This window comes from Salvelinus namaycush, chromosome 4 (assembly GCF_016432855.1).
Source record: "Salvelinus namaycush isolate Seneca chromosome 4, SaNama_1.0, whole genome shotgun sequence".
NCBI classification, from domain to species: Eukaryota; Metazoa; Chordata; class Actinopteri; order Salmoniformes; family Salmonidae; genus Salvelinus; species Salvelinus namaycush.
In genome coordinates this window covers 37,701,161-37,727,696 of record NC_052310.1, presented here as the reverse complement: position 1 = coordinate 37,727,696, position 26,536 = coordinate 37,701,161, and the positions used below count along the sequence as shown (strand labels likewise).

General features: G+C 43.8%; 1 protein-coding gene across 1 annotated transcript; it reads right to left on the bottom strand.

The window, feature by feature from the left end:
• Window positions 1–3,390: 3,390 nt before the first annotated feature.
• On the bottom strand, window positions 3,391–25,617 carry LOC120046498 (suppressor of cytokine signaling 5-like). The gene is made up of 2 exons (XM_038991783.1): window positions 25,357–25,617; window positions 3,391–5,646 (listed from the first exon to the last, which is right to left on the bottom strand). Exon 2 carries the CDS (start codon window positions 5,628–5,630, stop codon window positions 3,930–3,932), a length of 1,701 nt encoding a protein of 566 aa, XP_038847711.1. The 5' UTR covers window positions 5,631–5,646; window positions 25,357–25,617; the 3' UTR covers window positions 3,391–3,929.
• Window positions 25,618–26,536: the final 919 nt, after the last annotated feature.

Sequence of the window (26,536 nt, the reverse complement as noted above, 5' to 3'; positions counted from 1 at the left end):
AAATGTTGCTGACTCACTGTAGTAAGTTCTCTGATTTTTTTTAGGAGACCAGGTTTAGGAGACGAGAGCGGGTGGGGATATATATATATCTAAAAAAAAACATTTAGTTGATTTGATCATTATACTAATTGACCCTTAACAATTAAACACTTTCCTACCCTTCTGCCTCCAAACCATAACACATACCCACACAACCTTTCATTAGTACACTGTTATTATAGAACAATGAGTTAGTCATTAAAAGCAGTTCCAAGACTGAGGTGTGAGGCGTTGGGGGCTCGTCTCTGTTTCTACCTGGTAACAGCGCATGTCCTGTAGACTTCAGCCAATCAGGCATTATTGGGATATGGGCAATTCTCCACGGTAACTGAATTATGCTGAGACTCACTTTAAAATGTATGCCGAACAAAAACCATTGATTTAACAAACCATACAACTCTATGCACAATGACTACTTTGAAGAATTTACACAGTAAAAAAAAACAACGATGTATTTACTGGAAAAACTGTGCAGATGAAGAAAGGTAACATAATTACGGTATAATCTCCCTCAGTTAAATTCTGTTACCAAACTTTGCATCTGCACAGTTCTTCCTAGAAAACATTTTCTGCTGAAATTGTTAAAAGTAGTCCGTGTGCAGAGAGTTATATGGTTTGCTAAATTTTGAAATCAAAGTTTTTGTTTGGTATAGATTTTAATAGTGAAAAATCTTGAGTCTTATCTTAATTCGGTTACCATGGAATTGCTGTATCCATCCCAAGCTTTGATTGGCTGCCATTGAAATGTTTGTTAAGTTTTGAAATAAAATTCTGTATTGTCATTTTAAAAAGAGCCCTAGACAACAATACAGGCTGTGTGCAACACCGTTGAATAACAGAGCTTTGGTCACAGACACAGATGCACATGAATAAGCTAATCCTACGCATTCATTCCACATTTTATCATTCACGGTCCTTCCTCTCTGATAACCCTCTACACACACCTGATTTGTGTCAGGTAGTTAAAACAAACATCTTCCCTGCAAATCAGAGAGAAGGGATTTGAGAGTTGCCTTTCTAACCAGGATAAAAAGAATCACTGATATCTCAGCGATAATTCGTTTAGAGCTATATTAGTATACATTGTCAGATAATATCTTCATATACATGTTAGCTGTAGGCTTCCTAATTTTTCAAAGTGTTACATAGATTTTATAGACCCTGTGGCTATGCGCGTCTCTATAGGTGAACAGTTCTAAAGCATGTCCAGTGTCGAAGTCCTCCAGGACCTGACGCTGCCATGCCCCACACATCTAGTCACACCTATTAAACCCAAAAAGTTTTATAAGTGAAGCCCACTAATTATTCTAACGGATTGGCAAAATGTTCTTGATTAAGTTCAATTGAAAAATATATCTTTTTTTAATCAAAATGTGCACCAATGAACATTAGAGAGCAAGCTCGGAGCTCACTGTTCTTCATCATTCGTTTTCCGCCTCGCACTCATTTAAAGGACTACATGAATGAGAAGTGCTGCTGGAGTATTCCATGCGCCAGGCTCAAGAGTTCAAAGTAGATTTTTTTTTTTTTAAAGACACAGAAAGTATGGATTCAAACAGGAGGCTCTATGAAAGGCACATAGGTTATGCTTTGTTGTATTTGTCTTCCTGATGCCAGCTCTCACAATATGCTGGGTTATTATAGGACATGGCTAGCAGTGACAATGTGAAGCAGGCCCTTTCCTGGCCATTATGCCGCCCTAGATGAGACCAATAAAAATGGCCGCCCTCCCTTACAATGTTGGCCCGCAATGGAATTTTATGAATGCCCATCCATGTGGTTGGCCTACCGTTTGTAAAACAGGCAGTTGCATTGGCATTATTAGTCCTGATTCCTGTGACTAATTATTTGGGCTATTTAAGCTCTGAATAAGCTACCCCAACTTCATCGGGAGTTATCCTCAGCCTATTTACAAGGAGAATCCGTGTGTTCACACAGCGGGAAATGCAGAAGTCTTTCTTGTTTCGCTATGATGCAGCTCATCCAAAAAAACGGATGAATACAAACGTGAAAATCGCTGATTATCATGTCAATTTAGCCTAAGGGGTGAAACTCCCGGACATTAGCTGTGAGTAGCTTGATTTTCCTTTCCAGATATTGTCTATTTTACTTTGACTCGTCCCGTTTTTGGAAATGTTGTTTGTTAACATGTCATACGTCGACGAGCGTTTTTTCATGTGATTGTGCGCCATTTAGGTTAGGCTATTTGATCGGAGAAACCTGCATAGAGTAAAGGGTCCGTCTCATGACATTGACATACGTTTGATCTCCAGCATGTAGGCTACAGAAAACGCCACTTTCTACGATTGGCTACACGATTTATGTTGGATACTTTTTTGACTGAACATTGGTGGAGTGCTGCACCGGTGAAGCGCGCTGGGCATGGACAATATTTTGCGCCCCCTGCCTTTGATAAACTGGGTAGGCCTACTGCTTATCACTGGGTGGCATCAGCGCATACCTAAATAGCCCATACGCCACTGGGTGAGAAATTGTCAATGTTTTTGGGTAGAATTATGTAAGAGATATACATGTTGTTTGAGTAACGTCTTGGTCAGTTTAGTTAGGTTAAGCTGGGTGTACACTACACGATTTTGGCCACAATTTAGCTGTCCCAGACAGGTTTTTGAGACTGAAGACAAAATCCCCATGCCGTTGCCTACTTGGGCCGCACGGCTGTCACCGACATGTAGTAACCTAACCTAAATACATTTAATATTTGCGATTCTTCAAAGTAGCCACCCTTTGCCTTGATAACATATTTACACACTCTTGGCATTCGCTCTACCATTGGGCTCAATTGTTGACCTAACAATGGGCCTGAATTATAACAACTTAACCCTGAGGATGGCACAGTGTGACACCATGAAGGCAGAACACAGTACCAGAAACAAACAAACCAGACCAAGTTAAAGTGCCTGCTCTGATGCCAGTTTGAGCCACTGACAGACGTGAGAAAACAACCAGGACAAATATTGTTAGTATTGTTCCATTATAAGAACCGTACTTCTGTGGCAACACAGTAGTGGTGGGAGCCGATGATTCATGCTTAGAGAAATCACAGTGAGGATATCAAAAAGCATAGGAGTAACCACACCCACTCCTGAGTATGCCCTGCTCCCTATAGGTGTACGGAAGCAGGATGTAGTAGCAGCACCCTTGGACGTGGCCACGTTCCCGCGTTGCCCTTGGGGTGAAGACCTACAGGACAGAACCTCTAAACAGCACCTTTAAAAAAAATTTTTTTAGACATAGGCCTACTCAATGATGCATGATGTCGGGGTGCGTGTCTGTAGGACAAAACGGGCCCTAACTTACTCGCAGCAGGAGTTGTAGTTGCAGCAACCCCAGGAGAGCGATGATTAACATTACACCTGAGGCCTAACGATGCCCGCCAGGCAGTATAGTCGCTTGATCAAGAAAATGGAAAAGGAAGGATAGAAAGCACGAGTGAACTGTACAACATAGCTAGCTAACCATGTGGGCCTAGACAGAGACTGGGGGGGATGAGGGGGCATGCAAGCAGCTCATGCTGTGGGAACAGGCAGACACTTGACAGAATGAAAGAGGCGAGAGGGACACAAAGCATGAAGGCTTGTGCTCTCCCTTTCAGAACCTGTTCAACATTAAAAACATGTGTGCTTGCCAGACAGCATTATACTGAATATAATGATACATATGTATCCCAAGTGATGTAAATGATAACTAAAACAATAACGAGATTAGAGTGAATCTTGGATCGCTCACTTCACCTAACTCCTTGTTTCTCCAGTTACCCCTCCTTGCCTGACTGAGTAGTGCTATGTTCATTCAGTATGGCCTCTCCTGATTGGCAGGGATTTTTCTGTTTCAACTCCGTCCGCGGCGCACAGGCCGCCAGATACCGCCCTCTATTTGACCTTGAGTGGCGGCTCCCTCTCCAGCCAGCGCACGCGCACTTTCTGTTTGTAGTGATACTCCTTGAGGAAGTCCTGCAGGGCCGGGGGCAGCGGCAGGGCGCCGATGCCGTCGTACGTGGTCCGGCGGCAGATGGCAGAGCGGGCTAGGTGCTGCAAGCCGAAGGGGAAGGTCCGGTGGAGAGCCGCCGTGAGCAGCGGCTCAAAGAACATGCAGGCACTGGGGTCCTTGTAGTGCTCCAGTAGGCCCGTGACGGTGGACGAGTGGAACACGCAGGGGTCGTGGGCGTCGAAGCTGAAGTTGTGGTTCCACTGCTCGATGCGGGCGTGCAGCGATCGGTTGTAGCGACGGAAGCTGACCGAGAACAGGTAGTCCTCCTGGGCCGAGTCGCGCAACAGGAAGGTGCCCTCGGGCCGGCCATCCAGCAGAGCCTCTGCCTCGTAGCGGTCCATCACGCCCCAGTAGCAGGGCAGCGCAGTGATCTGAAGCAGGTCCGGTACCAGGCAGTGGATGTAGTCGATCTGGGTGTGCACCTTCCAGGGCCCAGACTGGTTGCGGCTCAGATGACCATCCCCGGACGTGTGGCGTTGCTTAGGCCTCCGGGCCTGCAGGCAAAGGGTGGTGGAGTCCTCCTCCGAGTCGCAGTCAGCCAGCTGGGCTGTAGCCCCTCCGAGCACCTGCACCGACGAGCACGACGACCCAGCCGCCCCTCCTGAGCAGCTGGCCGTCGTGCCCTCCCCAGAGGCCTCTGCAATGCCGGGGGCCATCTTTGGTCCCAGTTTGTACAGAGAGGAGCACTGCGCCAAGGCCTCCAGGGTGTGGATCTGGGCGTTGGGTGGGGGGTCCACTCCCTCCTCAATGCTGAGCCTGCGGCGTTCGCGCAGACGCTCCTCCTCGTCCTCAGGGGAGGGGTGGACCGGGTCAAAGGCGTCTAGCAAAGCAGTGGAGGAATGCGGGCTGACGGGCGCTGTGTGCTGCTTGATCAGGTGCCACTTGTTGGCCAGGTCCGAGCCCTGGGGGAAGGGACAGGTCTCCAGCATCAGTTCTGTCAGGTGGATCTTGCGCTTGGAGATGGTGGGGGTTTGGAAGGAGGAGAGTGAGCGGCGGCGGGGGGGAAGGGGGAGACACAGGCCCACTGTGTCGCTAAGCCGCTGGCGCAGGGAGCGGGTGCTCAGACTACGCCCCCCGTCTCCAGAGTCATCCATCTCCTGGATGGAGTTGACCCCGTAGCGACGCTCCTTTCGCCCAGCGGCACCGCGCGTGTGCCCCGACCGCCTGTCTGTATCCATGGAGCTCTGGGTCTTAGTGGAACATGAGTGTTTTTTCTTGCCCCCCCAAGGTGCATGGCGCGAGTACGAGTCTCTCTGGCCTATAGGGACTCCCCCAGGAACCCCCCTCGCTTCCTCATTGTCTTTTCTGTCTGTGGTTCTCTCTACCATCTGGGGGATGTCTGACACACAGTTGTGACGTCGCCCTCCAGTAACCCCGGGAAGCGGCAAGAGGCTTCGGGAATGGCTGGAGGCCCGAGATGCCTGGGCGTCGCCTGAAGTGCATCCCCGTCCCAGGTCCGCCACACAGTTCATACTGTCCTCTTCCACCACGCTGTTCTCTGTACTGGGTCCCGCACTGTCGCTGTGGAAGAGGGTCTGGCATCGGCTCCTCAGGTTGCTCCACATCTTGCCCACTTTTTCCATGGATAGTGACCAAGCCCTGCCAGACATGAACACATATCAGATTAGACCAATCGTAGGGTACAGGAATCTCACAATACATGACCTACATTACTAAACAATAAATGACCTACATTACTAAACAATACATGACCTACATTAACAATTGCAGATTGAAACCCCTTAACATTTTGTTAGGCCTAGACAATGTAGCAATTCTGCAAATTCAAAATGGTAGTGATCCTATTGATCATTGCGCGTACCCCTGCAATGCCGTCTGGGGTACGCCAAATATATATTTTTTTCAAACAGTCCATTTATATTTTAAAACAGGGGTATACATTTGGGTGAGTTTTTTTGTTGTTGCTTGAGTAGCCTCGTTTCACTGCCAAAAAATAAAATTAAACCATCTAGTGTTCAGCGAAATAACAACACAATGTCAAATACAGGTAGCCTAGTCAAATAACTAACATCTATTCAAATTAACCGTTACTCTCTCGGGGGAATTCCACTAATGGGCCGTATGTAGCCAAACGTAGCTGCTGCTCATGTTGGCATCTGTACTGATGGCGCAAAAGCCATGACAGGGAGACATAGTGGAGTGGTAACGCGTGCAAGCAGTTGCTCCCGACACCACTTGGGTACACTGCAGCATCCACCGAGAGGCTCTTGCTGCCGAGGGAATGCCTGACAGCTTGAAAGACGTTTTGGACACTAAAGTGAAAATGGTTAACTTTGTTAAAGCAAAGCCCCTGAACTCTCGTGTATTTTCTGGACTATGCAATGATATGTAACGCTTTTATAACATACAGAAGTGGGCTGGTTATCAAGGGGCAAAGTATCGACACGTTGTATTAAAATTGAGAGCTTAAAGTTTTCTTTACTAACCATACATTTCCCTTGTCTGACAGCTTGCATGATGAGTTTCTCACACGACTGGCCTATCTGGGTGATGTTTTTTCTCTCCTGAATGATCTGAATCTAGGATTACAGGGACTGTCCTCAACTATATTCAATGTGTGGGACAAAATTGAGGATATGATTAAGAAGTTGGAGCTCTTCTCTGTCTGCATTAACAAGGACAACACAGGTCTTTCCATCATTGTATGATTTTGTGTGCGCAAATGAACTCAAACTTACGGACAATGTCAAATGTGATAAAGCGAAGCACCCGTGTGAGTTGGGTGTGCAATTACGCAGGTACTTTCCCGAACCGGATGACACAAACAACTGGATTCATTATCCCTTCAATGCCTTGCCTCCAGTCCACTAACCGATATCTGAACAAGAGAGCTTCATCGAAATTGCAACAAGCGGTTCTGTGAAAATTGAATTTAATCAGAAGCCACTGCCAGATTTCTGGATTGGGCTGCGCTCAGAGTATCCTGCCTTGGCAAATCGCACTGTTAAGACACTGATGCCCTTTGCAACCACGTACCTATGTGAGAGTGGATTCTCAGCCCTCACTAGCATGAAAACTAAATACAGGCACACACTGTGTGTGGAAAATGATTTAAGACTCTCTCCAATACAACCCAACATTGCAGAGTTGTGTGCATCCTTTCAAGCACACCCTTCTCATTTACCTGTGATGAGTTATTCACAATTTTCAATGAACAAATAATGTTTTATATATAAGATGGTTAAATAATGAGCAAAATTATTGATTATTATATTATTATTTGTGCCCTGGTCCTATAAGAGCTCTGTCACTTCCCAGGAGCCGGGTTGTGACAAAAACTCATACTCATTCTTATGTTTAATAAATGTATTGTATTGTGTGTGTGTGTGGCAGGCTTACAATGATGGTAAAAAACAACATTTGAGAGTGCGCTGACCCGATGCTAGAGGGGGTACACAGCTGGAGGTTGAATGTTTGAAGGGGTACGGGAATATAAAAAGTTTGGGAACCACTGCTCTAGACATAAGCCGGGCGTGGGGGGGGAAATTGGGTGATTCTTGTGTGAGTGAGAGCGAGTGAGCGAGTGATTGAGGGGGGGGGGGGGGGGGGGGGGGGGTAGTTGGAGTGTTACGGTGAGTGAGGAGTTGCCAGGCAAACATACAGAGACAAGGCCGTGGCTATAAATGAACCCAGGGATCTGCCTTCTCCAAGCTGATCTGCTGGTATGTACTGTATTACAGAGCCAGTCTGGACCTGACCAAGAACTTTCCCTGTCACAACAGTGTAGACAGCAGACAGAAAGCCAGCCCACATATGTACACTGATTAATTGGTTTGTGTGTGTGTGTGTTATACTAGGTTCTTGAGAGCAGTGACCCCAAAATGCCTTCAAAATAGCTTGCTTCTCCAAGATCGTGTTTAGGCTAATAGCCTCAACTTGTGGCAGGCAGCTCTCTCCCCTCCTTACCAAAGGTAATGGATCTGTTTAACACTGCATTTCCTTCCAACTGAACCCATTAATTGACTTCAAACCTCTAGTAGTGGGAGATCTCATTTGCTCTCCAAACTGCCATGTTGTACTCCCTGGCTCCCTCCTGCATTGGCAGAGATAACATAGTTGCCCCAGTTACATAACATTGTTGGCCCAGTTAGATGAGCCAAGCAGAGCAGGCTCTACAGTCTGTACTAGCATCAATAACTAGGCCTTGCTGGCTACAACAGTGAAATACACAGGCAGAGTGGAACCTGTTTCAATAGACATACAGGGATTTTGCACGGTCAGCTGCAACTGAGTTAAAGGGCAACTTACTTTTAATCCTACCTTGTGATGTCACAGAATACATTTTTTAGGACCTTATCTTTTAAAAACCTTAAAAACAAAACATTAGGAACACTTGCTCTTTCTATAATCCCTTGATGTCACCTGTTAAATCCACTTCAAATAAGTGTAGATGAAGGGGAGACAGGTTGAGACATCGATTGTGTGTGTGCGCCATTCAGAGGGTGTAAGGGCAAGACAAAATATTTAGGTGCCTTTGAACGGGGTATGGTAGTAGGTGCCAGATGCACCAATTTGAGTGTGTCAAGAACTGCAACGCTGCTGGGTTTTTCACGCTCAACAGTTTCCCTGTGTGTATCAAGAATGGTCCACCACCCAAAGGACATCCAGCCAACTTGACACAACTGTGGGAAGCATTAGAGTCAACGTGGGCCAGCATCCCTGTGGAAAGCTTGACACCTTGTAGAGTCCATCGGCCGATGAACTGACGCTGTTCTGATGGAAAAAGGGGGTGCAACTCAATATTAGGAAGGTATTCCTAATGTTTTGTACACTCAGTGTATGTAGCCACCTGTATTGTGCTGGAGATAATGAATATTAAGATGCCCGACGAATCAGAGCCAGACTCAGCACATGACTGATTACAATGATTAACCAAGGCCTATCCTCCCCTGGCCTAGAGCAGCCAATGACTGACTAACACAACTCATGACATTCAGACTGAGCTAGAATCAGAGGAATTCTCTTAATAACATCATCATTTTTTTTTTACCAAGGACTTTCTTTAAAATTGTACCTTTATTTAACCAGGCTAGTCATTGAGAACACATTCTCTTTTACAATAACCAACAGACCAAGATGGAACACATCATGCACCCAAGTCGCGTGGGCATGACAAAATGACTGCATACGTCACGAATTCTAAAGACAGAGGCACGAGACATGACTAATATGTCACGTTTGGTAGAAGATGCTGCGAACATCACTCTCGTGATATATGCACGTGACAGAAGTGGTGGGCACAAATACCGGTATCCTTAATACATTATGACGTTGATCGCTATATCCCTCTTAATGCCAAAATAATTGTTGCATTCAACAAAACAAAAACATTCAACACACCCACATCCGAGTGGGGAGAGAGCTAACAGTGGACAGTGTGTAATGAGCATAGGCCTAATTCTGCATTTAGACGAGGGACGCAAACACCGTCATACCAGCTGGCATAGCAGGCCAAGAAAGAAAGAAAGATGGCAACGGTAACTACAAAAGCACGACGGTAAGCGTTGCTATGGTGATTTCAGTAAACAAACAGTGCAAATCGAAATGCGGTTGAACTTCAAAGCTACGGCAGACTGCAAAAGTTGAAATATTTGAACTCTGGCGGCAAGTCCCGTCTACCGTGGCGGTTGACAGCATTCACCGCCAGCCTCAACAGCATTTACCGTCGTGTGCTCATTGTAAACAATGACATCCGGTTTGCTGTCTAACTCATACCATCTAAGCCAGTGCTTCCCAAACTGTGGGTCGCGGGACGACATTGCCAAAAAACGTAAACAAACCAAATTGAATGCATGTAGAAAAGATAACAGACCTATACATTTTTCAATAATAGCCAATAATATTAAAGAATTTTAAATCAACAAAATAAAAGCTAGAAAATCAGGCCCCCATTGATTGTTATAAGAATTGACCATAAGAACACGGCATTAGCCATATCAAAATGTGTAGAATTGCAGGAAATTAGTTTAAAAACGCCACAATTTTTATTTCAGCTCCTTGGTAGGATGTGTGGAATTGCAGGTGATTAGCTTTGAAAATGAAAAAAAATTCTCTCCGCTGTCAAGATATTTTTTTCTTTGGTCTGTATGTTTTTTCACCGCTCAACCCTTATGCTGGTCACGACTCAAGACACCTCAACTGGTGGGTCACGAAGCGAAAAAGTTTGGGAACCCCTGATCTAAACTTAGCATAACTCATAAGGTTGCTCATGGTAGGCTCAAGGCTGTCGGCTAGCCTAACCGAACGAGTGTGCTCGCATGCTCCCTGCTTGTCGAACATCTCATTCCAAAATCATGGGCATTAAAATGGAGTTGGTCTCCCCTTTACTGCTGTAACAGCCTTCACTCTTATGGGAAGGCTTTCCACTAGATGTTGGAATATTTATAATAATGTCTTCATATCTCAATCTTTGTCATATGGTTAATCAAAATGCTATCCAAATCTAAATGAAGATCATACAAACCCAAGAAGTAACTTCTATTGCCATTGCAACTATGTAAAAATACCCTACAAGCCTACAAATAAAAACATTGCAGCCTGTAGGTAGAACATATCCTGATAAAAATAAATATCCAATAAATCACTGACTACACATGGCATGTCTGCAACAAACTTGAAACATTGTATCAACTATTAACTTTGGTTCAGCCAGAAGCTTGAGCTAGCGAACTTGCAACATTGTATAAAATATTCTGGTTCCTCAAGAGTTTCCCACCCCAGTGAGCTCTGGACACACAGGCTATTTGTGCAAGGGATAAGAAGCAGTGCTTGACTTGGGCAGGAGCTCACTGGACCCGAGTACCGACACCTCAAATTTTCTAGTGCTTGAGCTCCTGTTCCTATTATAGAATACTAGCTCAAAAGCGTTGTGGAGCTATTGCACCTAAATAAACAGTACCAGTACCTAAAATGAGCACCGAAACCTATTTCAATCCAAGTCAAGCACTGGTAAGAAGTAATCAGGTAGGCCTATTTTATGACGTTTCCACTGGATCCGAGCATTACATTTTTTCCTTTCACATTGAGTGGTTATCGAAAGGGAGAGAGCTGGAAAGATTTTTTAAATACACTGAGGAACTATAGTCACTCAATTGATGTAAAAACAGACTTTGTTTGCTTACTGTTTGAGGTGAAGAAAACATTACTTTGAAAAGCTCCACAGCTCATTAGTGGTGTTGTGTTAAGCCAATCAGAAATACTATCAGATCCCCAAAGGGGCAAATTTATATGCCTTCATTTGCGCGCAGGCCAGGTAGCCTATAGACCTACTTCTAAGTGTAATCAGGTGTGCGGCCTTACTCAACATTGACAGGAGCACTTCAAACAAAACACTAAATTGAATTGACAGACCTAAATTGAATGAAATTAACCAAAACTTGTTTCTCACAAGTGTTGCATAGGTTGTGTGCCATGCAAACAATGTGTCCAGTCCGACAATGAAAACAGTAAAATAAAAAAAATAACATTGAATTCATTAACAGAAATTACCGTAACCAAAAAAACATAGATCAGAAATTAAAGGAATTAACAGTAAAATGTTCTACTGGTGATATAAACAGTGCCTTCGGAAAGTATTCAGACCCCTTGACCTTTTCCACGTTTTATTAGTCTTAATCTAAAACGGACTAAATAAAAACATTAACAGGCAATCTACACACAATACCCATAATGACAAAGTGAAAACCAAATTTCTTGAAATGTATAAAAAAAAAAAAAAATACCTTAACTAAGTATTCAGACCCTTTGCTATGAGACTGGAAATGGAGTTCAGGTGCATTCTGTTTCCATTGATCATCTTTGAAAAGTTCCTACAACTTCATTGTAGTCCACCTGTGGTAAATTCAATTGATTGGACATGATTTGGAAAGGCACACACCTGTTTATATAAGGTTCTACAGTTGACAGTGCATGTCAGAGCAAAAACTAAGCCATGAGGTGGAAAGAATTGTCCGTAGAGCTCTGAGACAGGATTGTGTCGAGGCACAGATCTGGGTAAGGGTACCAAAACATTTCTGCAGCATTGAAGGTCCCCAAGAACAAAGTTGCTTCCTTGCTTCAATCATTCTTAAATGGAATGGAACCACCAAGACCCTTCCTACAGCTGGCCGCCCGGCCAAACTGAGCAATCGAGGGAGAAAAGAACCCGATGGTCGCTCTGTCAGAGCTCCTCTGTGGAGATGGGAGAACATTCCAGAAGGACAACCATCTCTGCAGCACTCCACCAATCAGGCCTTTATGGTAGTGGCCAGACGGAAGCCACTCCTCAGTAAAATGCTCACGACAGCCCGCTTGGAGTTTACCAAAAGGTACATAAAAAGACTCCTCAGACAATGAGGAAACCAAGATTAAAACTCTTTGGCCTGAATGCCAAGCGTCACGTCTGGAGGAAACCTGGCAACATCCATAGGGTGAAGCATGGTGGTGGCAGCATCATGCTGTGGGGATGTTTTACAGCAGCAGGGACTGGGAAACTACTCAGGATCAAAGCAAAAATGAACGGAGCAAAGTACAGAGAGATCCTTAATGAAAAGTTGCTCCCGAGTGCTCAGGACCTCAGACTGGGTGAAGGTTCACCTACCAACAAGACAACAACCCTAAGCACACAGCCAAAACAACGCAGGAGTGACTTCGGGACAAGTCTCAATGTCCTTGAGTGGCCCAGCCAGAGCCCGAACTTGAACCCGATCAAACATCTCTGGAGAGACTTGAAAAGCCCTGTGCATCAACACTCCCCATCCAACCTGACAGAGCTTGAGAGGATCTGCAGAGAAGAATGGGTGAATCTCCCAAAATACAGGTGTGCCAAGCTTGTAGCTTCATAACCAAGAAGACTCGAGGCTGTAATCACTGTCAAAGGTGCTTCAATAAAGTACTGAGTAACAGGTCTTAATACTTTTTTTTGGCAAACATTTTTAATACCTGTTTTTGCATTGTCATTATTGGGTATTGTGTGTAGATTGATACGATTTTTTATTTATATAAAAATAATAATAATAATCAGAATAAGGCTGTAACCTAACAAAATGCAGAAAAAGTCAAGGGGTCTAGATACTTTCCGAAGGCACTGTATGTAATGGGGAATTGATATACACTAACAATCAAACGCACACAATAAAGTTATGAAACAATGTGCACAAACTGGCGGGAGAGAGAACATTCTGGAGAAAGAAGTGCATTATGCATCTGGGCACTGCACGGTCATTCCGACGTCTGCATTGGCCATGCAGCATTTACGGAGATACGGCCTCTACAGAAGTCAGGGCATTCATACTTCTTGTGCTTTGTGGAGCACAGTACAGAGCTGTTGTGAAGGAAGTTGTCAAGAAAGTAAGTTTGTGTTTATACAGGATGTACCGCCCCGACGTGCCCTCACCAATCATGTCAATGCGGAGCTCTAGAGCCCTCCGTATTGTTACATTTGGGAGGCGCATGGCGATGCGATACAGAGCTCGATTTGGCTTTTAGTCTGCTTCTGCAATGGATTAGTTCACTTAGATGGCCGCAAATATATACAGTATATATTTTTGCCACTGCACAACTAAAAAAAATCTCATGCTGATGAGTATTTCTGTCTGTAATACAGCCCTTTTGTGGGGGAAAACTCATTCTGATTGGCTGGGCCTGGCTCCCCAGTGGGTGGGCCTATTCCATCCAAGGCCCACTCATAGAAGCACCCCTGCAGACATGTAATCCATAGATTAGGGCCTCGTGAATTGATTTCCATTGACTGATTTCCTTATATGAACTGGAACTCAATAAAATCGTAGAAATTCTCACAAGTGGCGTTTATATTTTTGTACAGTATATATCTGACACCCGTTACCTCTCATTCACAGGTGTCCATCTCAATAAACCTGGGCGTACCTGGAACTAACACTACTTTCATTGTCCGAGAGTCAGAGCATGCATTCGGCTTCAAGGATAAGGATTCTAGGACACAAATACTCAGTTCTTTGTGTGCACTGTGAACCAGTAGTTTTAACCTTGATAAAAATGAAACCTAATTCTGGGACTTCTCAGCATGCAGTAATTTAGATTAGATTGAACTACACCACAAGTAGAAGAAACTCTGTGGCACAGAGCTCTTCTGTAGTTTGTCAGCTTCAAATAGAATGCATTGAAACACCTTGAATTGAGAAGAAATGCCAACAGAGCTTTTTCAGCACACAGATAAACCTTTATTCTTGCGTCTGAAAGTAAAACGCAATACAAAATTGTTTGCTGAGAACAGACATGTAAACAAGTGTATGGAATAAAATATAAGTGTTACAAATATTTCTGACAAACAGTACAACAGTGTCTGAAAAAAAGGGTCAAATGTAAAGTGCCAAGAGTGTAGATACATATTTATAAGCGATGTAAATACACTACATGACCAAAAGCGTGTGGACACCTGCTCGTCGAAAATCAAATTCCAAAATCATGGGCATTAATATGGAGGTGGTCCCCCTTTGCTGCTATAACAGCCTCCACTCTTCCCACTAGATGTTGGAACATTGCTGTGGGGACTTGCTTCCATTCAGCTATGAGCATTAGTGAGGTTGGGCGATTAGGCCTGGCTCGCAGTCGGCATTCCAATTCATCCCGAAGGTGTTCGATGGGGTTGAGGTCAGGGCTCTGTGCAGGCCAGTCAAGTTCTTCCACACCGATCTTGATAAAACATTTCTTTATGGACCTCGCTTTGTGCACGGGAGCATTGTCATGCTGAAACAGGAAAGGGCCTTCCCCAAACTGTTGCCACAAAGTTGGAAGCACAGAATCATCTAGAATGTCATTGTGTGCTGTAGTGTTAAGATTTCCCTTCACTGGAACTAAGGGGCCTAGTCGGAACCATGAAAAACAACCCCAGACCATTATTCCTCCTCCACCAAACTTTATAGTTGGCACTACGCATTGGGGCAGGTAGCATTCTCCTGGCATTCGCCAAACCCAGATTTGTCTGTAGGACTGCCAGATGGTGAAGCGCGATTCATCACTCCAGACAACGCGTTTCAAGTGCTCCAGAGTCCAATGGCGGCAAGCTTTACACCACTCCAGCCAATGTGCATGGTGATCTTACTCTTGTGTGCGTGCGGGGGCTCAGCCATGGAAACTCATTTAATGAAGTTCCCGATGAACAGTTCTTGTGCCGACTGCTTCCAGAGGCAGTTTGGAACATGGTGGTGAGTGTTGCAACCGAGGACAGACAATTTTTACGCGCTATGCGCTTCAGCGGTGCCGTTCTATGAGCTTGTGTGGCCTACCACTTTGCGGCTGAGCCGTTGCTGCTCCTAGACGTTTCCACTTCACAATAACAGCACATCGTTTATTTATTTAACTAGGCAAGAACAAATTCTTATTCACAATGACGGCCTACCCCGGCCAAACTAACGACGCTGGGCCAATTGTGTGCCGCTCTATGTGACTCCCAATCACGGCCAGTTGTGATACAGGCTGGAATCGAACCAAGTTCTGTAGTGACGCCTCTAGCACTGAGATGCAGTGCCTTAGACCGCTGCAAAACTTGGGAGCCCAGTTGACCGGTACAACTCTAGTAGAGTAGAAATTTGATGAACTGACTTGTTGGAAAGGTGACATCTTATGACAGTGCCAAGTTGAATGTAGCTGAACTCTTCATTAAGGCCATTCTACTGCCAATGTTTGTCTACGGAGGCTGTGTGCCTGATTTTATACACCTGTCAGCAATGGGTGTGACAAATAGCTGAATCTACTAATTTGCAGGGGTGTTCACATACAAACATACATACATACTTTTGTATGTATGTATATATTGGAACAATAGTAAAAAATTAATAAAAAGTGTCTTATGAACAGACATGTAAATAACAAAAGTGTCAATGGAATAAAATGAAACAGGGTCTAGTGTCTGACTCCGGAGATGTCTGAACAATAGAACAGGTTGTTCATTTCACTGCGTTCCCAGTTGTTCGGTCAATCTCCTCTTCTTGAAGTCATGCACGAACTCATGCAGCTGGTGATCAAATTCGTCCCGGAGTTTTGACAGGAGTTCATCGATGAAATCGGCTATAGGTACCAGGACCCTGTGGAGAGGATGAGAAGAAAAATTAGGAGTGTCTGGAGAGTCGTGTGTGGTGCGGAGATGAGGAAAAAGAACAGAACAGAGGAAAGGGGATCAGAGTAAAGTCTGAAATTATTTATTTACCTCTGGGAGAAGCTGGTGGCTCAGTGCATGATGTGTCAAGGACTGCAGCTCTTTTCTCCCTTCTCACACCCCTGCTGCTCTGTGGCATCAATGAGGAGCAAGCCAGTGGAGTAGGTCTTGGAGGTGGGCCCAGGACAGAGCTTTGCAGGTCCAGCATGGATATTGTTTCTAATTCTGCACTGCAACTCATTGCAGGAAATGGGTTAAGAGCCGATCACCAGTCAGTACTGGGGGCAGAGGTAGTGCTTGGGGCCGATGAACATGCAGTGCTGGGGTGCAGAGAACAAAACCAGGTGCTGTTTTCATTCAATGGTGTTTGTGTCTTTAAAATAAAGTAGAGGGCTATTTAGTACACATATCCAAAACATTAATGAACATCAAATATCATTAACCGAGACTACAATAGACTATATAATGTTGCAAACACTTGAGTAGAGAAAGCCTGGCCTAGCTACTCAACTAGCTGGACCTTGCTACCAAAGCTTATGAATTTCTTTCTATGACAAAATTTTGTTTGCTCAAAAGTAGTAAAGATCTTAAGTTAGGTTGGTTGGCTTGCTTTCCCTGCACGAGTATGCTGCAAGTAGCCTAAGCTAGCTGGTTAGCTATTGTTAGCAAAACATGGCTGCTCTTTTCAATGGCTACAATAGAAAATACAACATGCCCCATCCTTTGGTGAAGATGCCATGCTGCTTTCAGTCTTCCCATGCCGAAAAAGAAAGCAGTAAAATTTCTGGAGTTTCCACCGACATTTCCACTGCGGTCCTTGTTTATTTTCTTTGCCTTGACGAACTTGTCCTGAAACCTAACCCACTTTATCGAACAAGGGTTCGGGTCGGACCCCAGCGTCTCTGCAATCTCCCTCCATGAATTGGCATTTACATGCTGGTCTTTATATAATGTATGGCTAGAATTGTACTGGTGTAGGTACTTTTGTAGCTCCTCGGTCAATCGATGCTCAAAGTTGTCGTTCGCCATGTTGAATCCACACCGAGTTTCGGGTCGACAAGAAGCAGAAACTCACATCACTCCTACAGTTGACCAATCATCGACGAAGGGGCGTAGACTTCGGCTTCCAAACTTTGGCTAGAACTCTTAACAAAAAAAATATAATAATTTAAGTGTACGCCCGAACCGCTGACAAAACCCTAAAGGATCTCCAAAACGTCACAAAATGTAAATATATCCACAAACTGTTTCGGTTGAGAAGCATGCGGCCGATGTAAATAGTGAGCAAATTTATTAAAAATAAAAAAACAGAAATATCTTATTTACATAAGTATTTCCCAATGCACTGTATGGTCTGCTTTGATGAATGTTCTTGAAGTCCAAGATGAACTCCTTTCTCTCAGTTGTGGAGGGGGTCTTTGCCAGACATTAGGCCAGGGTCCGTGTTCTTGTTTGGACTGAAAAAAAAAAAAAAAAGAACGGTTACATTTGGTAAATTAAGATTTCAGGTTGAGTTCAATAGCAGGCCTACAGTAGGTATCAAGCTTTGAAGCTAAGCACACTCTCGCTTGAAGATTTTCAAACAATGATAGTAAACAACAACAAAAAAGTCACAAAAAAAGTCAAAATATGTCTTGTGACTTGCTTTTGTAATTCCTAAACTTGTCACTTGTTTTGACAGCCAGAGTGCTGTGGTGGAGATAGCTAAGGAAATGTTAAGTTAGCTAGAAAGCCTAAATGACGTGATGGAGCTGATGTGACAAAGGTGGGAAGTGTGCAAGGATAATGTTAGCTAGGTAACTTGCCACTATGTAGATAGACAAAAACGTAATTGTCAAGAACAGATATTAACCAGCTAGAGCAAACCTACTAGCTAGCTAAAGCATCAGAATGCTTACCTGTTCCACTAGCCCCTCTTCTTCTTGTGTCGGAGTGACCTCAGGTGCTCCAACGCTGTTTGATGCCATTTTTTGCTAGATACTTCTCTCCTCAGACAGCTGTCATTCACTCACCGTGCTGTATGCACCCTGCACCTCTCACACAGGGGAGGAGCTACACCTCTGGCTACACTTTTCAGTGATTCAAATATATCAATGAAAACAGAGGACAAAGTGTAGATTATACAACAAGTACATGTTATTTAACTTTGCCATCAGTTGGCAGCTTATTTTTAGATTTAGAATCGTATGCATTCTCTTTGAAATTCCACAGATTTTCAGCGGAATTCTGCAAGCGCAGATTCCGTGCGGGTCTGGTTAGAAGGCATTTTCAATTGCATTAACCTATCCATCACGATTGTCATGAGCCTCATGGGAAAAAAAAAAAAATCACTATCCCATAAAAAGTGTACAGTTAATATAAGGATTTAGGCCAATCCAATTCAAACAGCAAGGTCATTCACGTATACACTAGGTTCTGATAGGCACAGAAATTCCCCCACAATAATTTCAAACTAGGGGTGGCCTCGATTACTTCCATTATAACAGTCAACCAACCAAGGCAAGCTTCATCCCACTCACAGCAAGACTAACTATGAACATACTGTACTGTACGCGCATGGGTAGCTCGTGTGAGCTAATCTATGCAGAGTACTCTGCTTGCACGTATAGTTCAACTCCATACACAGACTGACTGGGAACAGTTTCCTGAATTAGGCTTTTCTCTCACACACACACACACAAGGTGGTGGTGAAATAAAGAACTCGAGTCTACTGGACAATGCAGTTTTCAGCAAACACACTTAATAGGAGAAAAGTGCATGAGAACTAGCATAAAGCTGTTTGCTATTTTCGTTTGTTCACATTTCCCTCCCGATGGACTGGTTGGTAATATGAAGCAATATCAAAACCATCTTAAAAGGGGGCCATGTTTTTCCATGTGGGTTGGCGGACTTCATCCTGACAAAGGCTAATCACGTCCACGAAAACAAACAAAGAAAAGTTAGTTTACAAGACAAGAAGCATTGGAGGATTTACTTTCCAAAACCAGCTTTAAAATTGTGCCCAAGAATAGCTAGACCATGTGTTGTTTTACACAGAAATAAATATTGTGATTGTGCAACTTTAACAGTGGTTATGTTGGGCCGGTGAGGAATCTGAATTTTGGCGAGTGCCCGCACGCAATGCCTGGCACATAGCCTACATTTGATTGAGAATTAAAGGCTACGTTGTTTCAGTGTTTCAGAATGATAAGGCGGTGGTGGGCACTAGGATATGGGATGTAGCATAGGCTAAATGCACAGCCACAACACTGTAATGAAAACCACAGTTTTCCAGGTCTAAGAGTAGTGAGGCCCACATCTGCTTACTGCTTCTACACAGGGTAGCCTATAAGATACTGTGGTTAGGCTGTCCATCCTGTGTCCACATTAGCATGGCTGCATTCTGATTAGGCATCAAAAAGACTTGAGTGAGCGTTCCAAACGCAGCACCCAAATAATAATGCAGATGTGAGACTGGTATAGAAAGATCACTAGCAGACAAGTAGTAGGCCTACAGTGCATTCGGAAAGTCTTCAGACCCCTCCACTTTGTTACAGCCTTATTCTAAAATGGATTAAATTATTCCTCTCGATCTACACACAACACCCAATGACAAAGCAAAAAACAGGTTTTTAAAATAAAAATAAATCAATAATAATAATAAGAAGAAGAAGAAATATCACATTGACATAAGTATTCAGACCATTTACTCAGTACTTTGCTGAAGCACCTTTGGCAGCGATTACAGCTTCGAGTCGTCTTGGGTATGACGATACAAACTTGGCACACCTGTGTTTGGAGAGATTCACCCATTCTTCTCTGCAGATCCTCACAAGCTCTGTCAGTTTGGATGGGGAGCGTCGGTGCACAACTATTGTCAAGTCTCTCCAGAGATGTTCAATCAGGTTCAAAGTCCTGCCTCTGGCTGGGCCACTCAAGGACATTGAGACTTGTCCCGAAGCCATTCCTGTGTTGTCTTGGCTGTGTGCTTATGGTCGTTCTCCTGTTGGAAGGTGAACCTTCTCCCCAATCTGAGGTCCTGAGCAGGTTTTCATCAAGGATCACTGTACTTCGCTCCATCCATTTGTCCCCTCGATCCTGACTAGTCTCCCAGTCCCTGCCGCTGAAAAACATCCCCACAGCATGATGCTGCAACCAACATGCTTCACCGTAGGGATGGCACCAGGTTCTCTTCAGAAGTGATGCTTGGCATTCAGGCCAAAGAGTTCAATCTTGGTTTCATCAGAGCAGAGAATCTTGCTTGATCACGGTCTGAGAATCTTTAGCTGCCTTTTGGCAAACTCCAAGCAGGCTGTCATGTGCCTTTTACTGAGGTGTGGCTTCCGTCTGGCCACTCTACCATAAAGATCTGATTGGAGGAGTGCTGCAGAGATGGTTGTCCTTCTGGAAGGTTCTGCCATCTCCAGAGGAACTCTGGAGTTCTGTCAGAGTGACCACCCTGACCAAGGCCCTTCTCCCCTGATTGCTCAGTTTGGCCGGGCGGCCAGCTCTAGGAAGAAACTTTGAGGATCCAAATGTTTTCCCATTTAAGAATGATGGAGGCCACTGTGTTCTTGGACATTCAATGCAGCAGGAATGTTTTGGTACCCTTCCCAACTCTGTGCCTCGACACAATCCTGTCTCGGAGCTCTACGGACAATTCGACCTCAAGGCTTGGTTATGCGCTGACATGCACTGTCAACTGTGGGACCTTACATAGAAAGGTGTGCCTTTCCAAATCATGTCCAATCAATTGAATTTACCACAGGTGGACTCCAATCAAGTTGTAGAAGAATGATCAATGGAAGCAGGATGCACCTGATGTCAATTAAGTCTCATTGCAAAGGGTGTGAATACTTATGTAAAATAATTCAATTTTTTAAATACATTTGCAAAAAATTCTAAAAACCGGTTTCCACTGTCATTATGGGGTATTGTGTGTAGATTGATGAGGGGGAAAAGTTATTGAATCCATTTTAGAATATGGCTGTAACGTAACAAAATGTGGAAAAAGTCAAGGTGTCTGAATACTTTTGAATGCACTGTAAATGCAAACCTCTCTATGCAGCATGCCTGTGCAGCATCTCAGTGTATTCAATGCAAAGCTAAGATGTAGGCCTAGCCTATGAAAGGGAGAGGGGGTTGCAGAGATCAACCTATTGAGGCGACGACAAACTGACAACACAACAAACACCCTCTTAACACAACTAAAACGGCAGCAATCTGAAATTCCTGCTTTGCCAAATGACACTGAGCAACCCAATTTCACATAATACACACCAACAGCCCATATAAGACCATTATGGATGGATTGTGTTACTTCAGATATAAACTCAGCAAAAAAAGAAAGGTCCATTTTTCAGGACCCTGTCATTCAAAAGATAATTTGTAAAAATCCAAATAACTTCACAGATCTTCATTGTAAAGGGTTTAAACACTGTTTCCCATGCTTGTTCAATCAACCATAAACAATTAATGAACATGCACCTGTGGAACGGTCGTTAAGACACTGAAAGCTTACATACGGTAAGCAATTAAGGTCACAGTCATTAAAACTTAGGACACTAAAGAGGCCTTTCTACTGACTATGAAAAACACCAAAAGAAAGATGTTCATGGTCCCTGCTCATCTGTGTGAACATGACTTAGGCATGCTGCAAGGAGGCATGAGGACTGCAGATGTGGCCGGGGCAATAAATTGCTATGTTCGTACTGTGAGACGCCTAAGACAGCGCTACAGGGAGACAGGACGGACAGCTGATTGTCCTCGCAGTGGCAGACCACATGTAACAGCACCTGCACAGGATCGGTACATCCGAACATCACACCTGCAGGACAGGTACAGGATGGCAACAACAACTGCCCGAGTTACACCAGGAATGCACAATCCCTCCATCAGTGCTCAGACTGTCCGCAATAGGCTGGACTGAGGGCTTGTAGGCCTGTTGTAAAGGCAGGTCCTCACCAGACAGATCACCAGCAACAACGTCACCTATGGGTACAAACCCACCGTCGCTGGACCAGACAGGACTGGCAAAAAGTGCTCTTCACTGACGAGTCCCGGTTGTGTCTCACCAGGAGTGATGGTCAGATTCGTGTTTATCGTCAAAGGAATGAGCATTACACCGAGGCCTGTACTCTGGAGCGGGATCGATTTGGAGGTGGAGGGTCTGTCATGGTCTGGGGCGGTGCGTCACAGCATCATCGGACTGAGCTTGTTGTCATTGCAGGCAATCTCAATGCTGTGCGTTACAGGAAAGACATCCTCCGCCCTCATGTGGTACCCTTCCTGCAGGATCATCCTGACATGATCCTCCAGCATGACAATGCCACCAGCCATACTGCTTGTTCTGTGCGTGATTTCCTGCAAGACAGGAATGTCAGTGTTCTGCCATGGCCAGCGAAGAGCCAGGATCTCAAACCCATTGAGCACATCTGGGACCTGTTAGATCGGAGGGTGAGGGCTAGGGCCATTCCCCCCAGAAATGTCCGGGAACTTGCAGGTGCCTTGGTGGAAGAGTGGGGTAACATCTTACAGCAAGAACTGGCAAATCTGGTGCAGTCCATGAGGAGGAGATGCACTGCAGTACTTAAAGCAGCTGGTGGCCACACCAGATACTGACTGTTACTTTTGATTTTGCATGGACACATTATTCCATTTGTTAGTCACATGTCTGTGGAACTTGTTCAGTTTGTCTCAGTTGTTGAATCTTGTTATGTTCATACAAATATTTACACATGTTAAGTTTGCTGAAAATAAACGCAGTTGACAGTGAGAGGACGTTTCTTTTTTTTCTGAGTATAGTAGGGTTGGAGCAAAGCCTGCATACCCAGTAACTCTCCAGTCTGAGGAAGATTGGTCACCCCTGCATTACACTAATGCATAGGCCTATACGTTTCATATACATTTTAATTATGAAAACAAAATTAGCGTTGACTAGGCCAACACATCAAAATCGTATTCATGGACTTCTCCACAGTCTTTAATATAGTGCAACCACACTTTCTACTTAAACACCTTTGTGACCTAAATGTCAACTCGGACCTGGTGCTGTGGATCCGAAAGTCCCTGAGGGATCAACCCCAGAGGGTCAGTGTTTAGGGCACCCTAGTCAAGGGCTATTCAGTGCGACCATTTTACTTGCATTTGCACCTAAAAATAGATGTGTGCAAACTGAAAAATATCAAGTATGAGCACATCTGCGAGATGTGATTTTATTATCCTCAGCCTATTGAGTCCACTGGTCCCACTCTCTGAGAACTACCCTACGCCTTTACCCATTTTTCGCCTCTCTGTCCAGATGAAATCCTGCGACGTCTGGCCGCCCGACCCCACCCCCTCCTCCAGACCATCTCTGGAGACCTCCCATTCTTAACTTCCTATCAACTCATCCCTGACCACTGGCTGTGTCACTCTTGACCCAAAAAATGACCAGAGTGGCAAATATGTGGACGATATGGCTCTGGTTGCTTGCCTGGAGGGCAAGTCTAGCTCAAGCTACTCCCAGTTCCGTGACTGCCTTGTGACGTGGATTGACAACAGCTTCATTGACCTTAATGTCACCAAGACTAAAGAATTGTGCCTTGGAGGTAAGCTGGGGAGTAGGATGTGGAGCAAGTCACACATTTTAAATACTTGGGGACAATTTTTAGACCACAAACAACCTCAAGGAAAACAATTACCTCATTTATTTTAAAAAACGCAGTGTCTTCCGACTCAGTTGTAAATGAGAACTTGTTCTCAACTAGCCTACCTGGTTAAATAAAGGTGAAATAAATAAATAAAGTTTTAAAGAAAGCAAAACACACACTGACTATGGTTTACAGATCACTGATCGAGAGTGTTCTCACTTTCAACATCTCCTCGTGCTGGTATGGGAACTTCTCAGTCAGGAAGAGGCGTAAACTGGCACAAGTCGTCAATCAGGTCAGTAAAACAGTCGTCAGGAAACAGCCACAATTCCAATAAGTGTACACACAGAACATCTCCAGGAAAGAACTCCAGGTGCTCAACACCACCCACCTACTGCAGGCATCCTTCACAATGCTGCTGTCAGGTCAGAGACTAAAAGGCAAGGAAGAATGGACTAATAAAATATTTTATCCCCTCTGCAGTGACAATCCTAAATAAGACTGATTAACTGACATGTAAATGTTTAATATCCGTTCTATCGTTTTACTGTAGGCCAGAGAGGCAAAGACATTCCAATTCTGTGCAAACGTAATGAACAATAAAGTTGACTTATCTTAAATAATATGCCAGTATAGCCTTGGGATAGGCTAGCCCTACAATAAATCACGTTTAAGGTTACTGCATGACAATGGTGGAAGGCATACCAGGGACAGATAAGGAAACAATTAGCAAGGCTGTTATTCTTGGATTGACTCCATTCATTGTTTTTATATAAGGACGAAGTGAAATATTTCATAATAGCATTAGAGTATGGTGAATGCACAGAACGAAATCAGCTATAACGTAACTATAATTTGGAACATTCATTGCATTGGTGAGGTAACGTAGCTAGCTAGGCTATAACCTAGCTAACTAACTACCAACATAACTGATGAATATTTTCAAAACAATATTAATTAGTTACATTGTGAGATTAGTATTGGACATGCTAATATTTAGGCAATCAAACGAATATTTTAGCATTGCATGCGAGATAGAGCCATTTAAAAGGGTGTAGTAGTGCCAAATCAAGGCCTATTCTCGGTCAGAGCACTGGCTAGCTAGCTAACTAAACTAGCTAGTTACTGTAGCTAGCCAACTATTACCACCACTGGACATTGACAATAGTTATCATTACATCATGACCTGTAAGGAGCTGTCTAATACGAATTGGTGTTAGACAGATGGGAGTTGTGATAATACACCTCGCTAGGTCAATGGTAACGTTACTATACAAAAATAAACTTCACCGACAGATCCCCCCCCCCCCTCCAAAAGCGCTGTATTTCCCAAATAACGGTGGCTAGCTATCTAGCTGGCATGATGCTAACATGAGCTTCAATATCGAGTTGGTCTGCTAGCTAGCTAGCGAACGTTAGTTAACTTAGTTAGCTAGCATGAACAAATCTGACACGAAATTACAGACAGACGTATCTAGACAATACTGTTATCTTGCGATAGAAACTAGCTAAATAGCTAACATGTATTCCGTAATTAGTCGTGGTTATAAGTATTCTCAACTTACCCTTTTGTCTTTTATAACCAGTATTCAGTAGCTCTCTTTGTCTGCAAAAAAATGGCTATAAGTCAGGCACATATCCCCCTTGAGCTCCACGGTGTCGATGAAACACAAAAATGTATGCGGCCGGTTTTCAATTTCATTCCGAATGGTCTCTCTAATCAAATATCTAAGACAATGTACATGTTAAAAATTATAAAATGTCTCTTGGCCGACACTTCTTTTCGGCCGTGGTATTCATTCCTGTTAAAGCCGAGCAAAGAAGAGGCGTTCAGTAGATTGCAGACTATAGAATGGCAACATGGAACTCCAATGAGTAAAGCAGAACCGCGAGCTTCAGATAGTGGATACGGATAGGGAAAGTCCATGCCAGTGGCCCAGCATGACAGACACTACATATCGCCAATGACAGCAGAGTAGACGATCAAGTGGCCTGGCAACTACTTGGAAACGTGGAGACTGAACAGGCTGCTGTGGGCCCTGGGTGCCTCGGTTGATTCGTGTCAATTAGCTCGATTTTGTATAATAATTTAAATGGAAAAAACTATTTTAAGTGTTGAATCCGGCGTTGTTTTGTGTATCTGTTCATAAACCATGTGTCATGGAATCGCTACATCGAAATTCTCTTCCCAACTATTTTGCAATCAACTTAAACCATTATTCATTGTTGACACGTGTAAATTGTTCTGATGAGTAGATTTCAGTGGTCATTTCGTTTTATGATTTGAACCCACCTTAACATGCATAATGCTCATTCCAGTAAACTGTAAGCATCTGTCATAATGAGTGGTGCACATTACTTTGATGATGGTGGGAATTTGTGGTTTCATTATTGAACGTCAATTTGTTTGACGGTTTTCATACCAATTCATCATGATGAATTAGACGTCATAGCACAACAAACTGCTTAATACTGTTTCAGAAATATACTTTTCTTTCTTCAAACATGCATACAATATTGTGTAAAAGTATCATAAAGTCTACAAATGTTAAATTACACACAATCCTCTAAAAACAGAGTCACCTGACAATTTTAAGTTTAACTTCCAAAAACATAATAACTCTATATCAACACAACACAGATAAATCAAGTGTTTTTACTCAAACATGGATGTGTCTGACTACTACTTTATTATTTTAAGTAAAGATGTAAAACATAATGAAATCAAGTAAGTACAACTTATTT

Coding starts and splice junctions, on each gene's coding strand:
- LOC120046498 (XM_038991783.1), bottom strand. CDS start 5,630: ATGGAAAAAGTGGGCAAGATGTGGAGCAACCTGAGGAGCCGATGCCAG.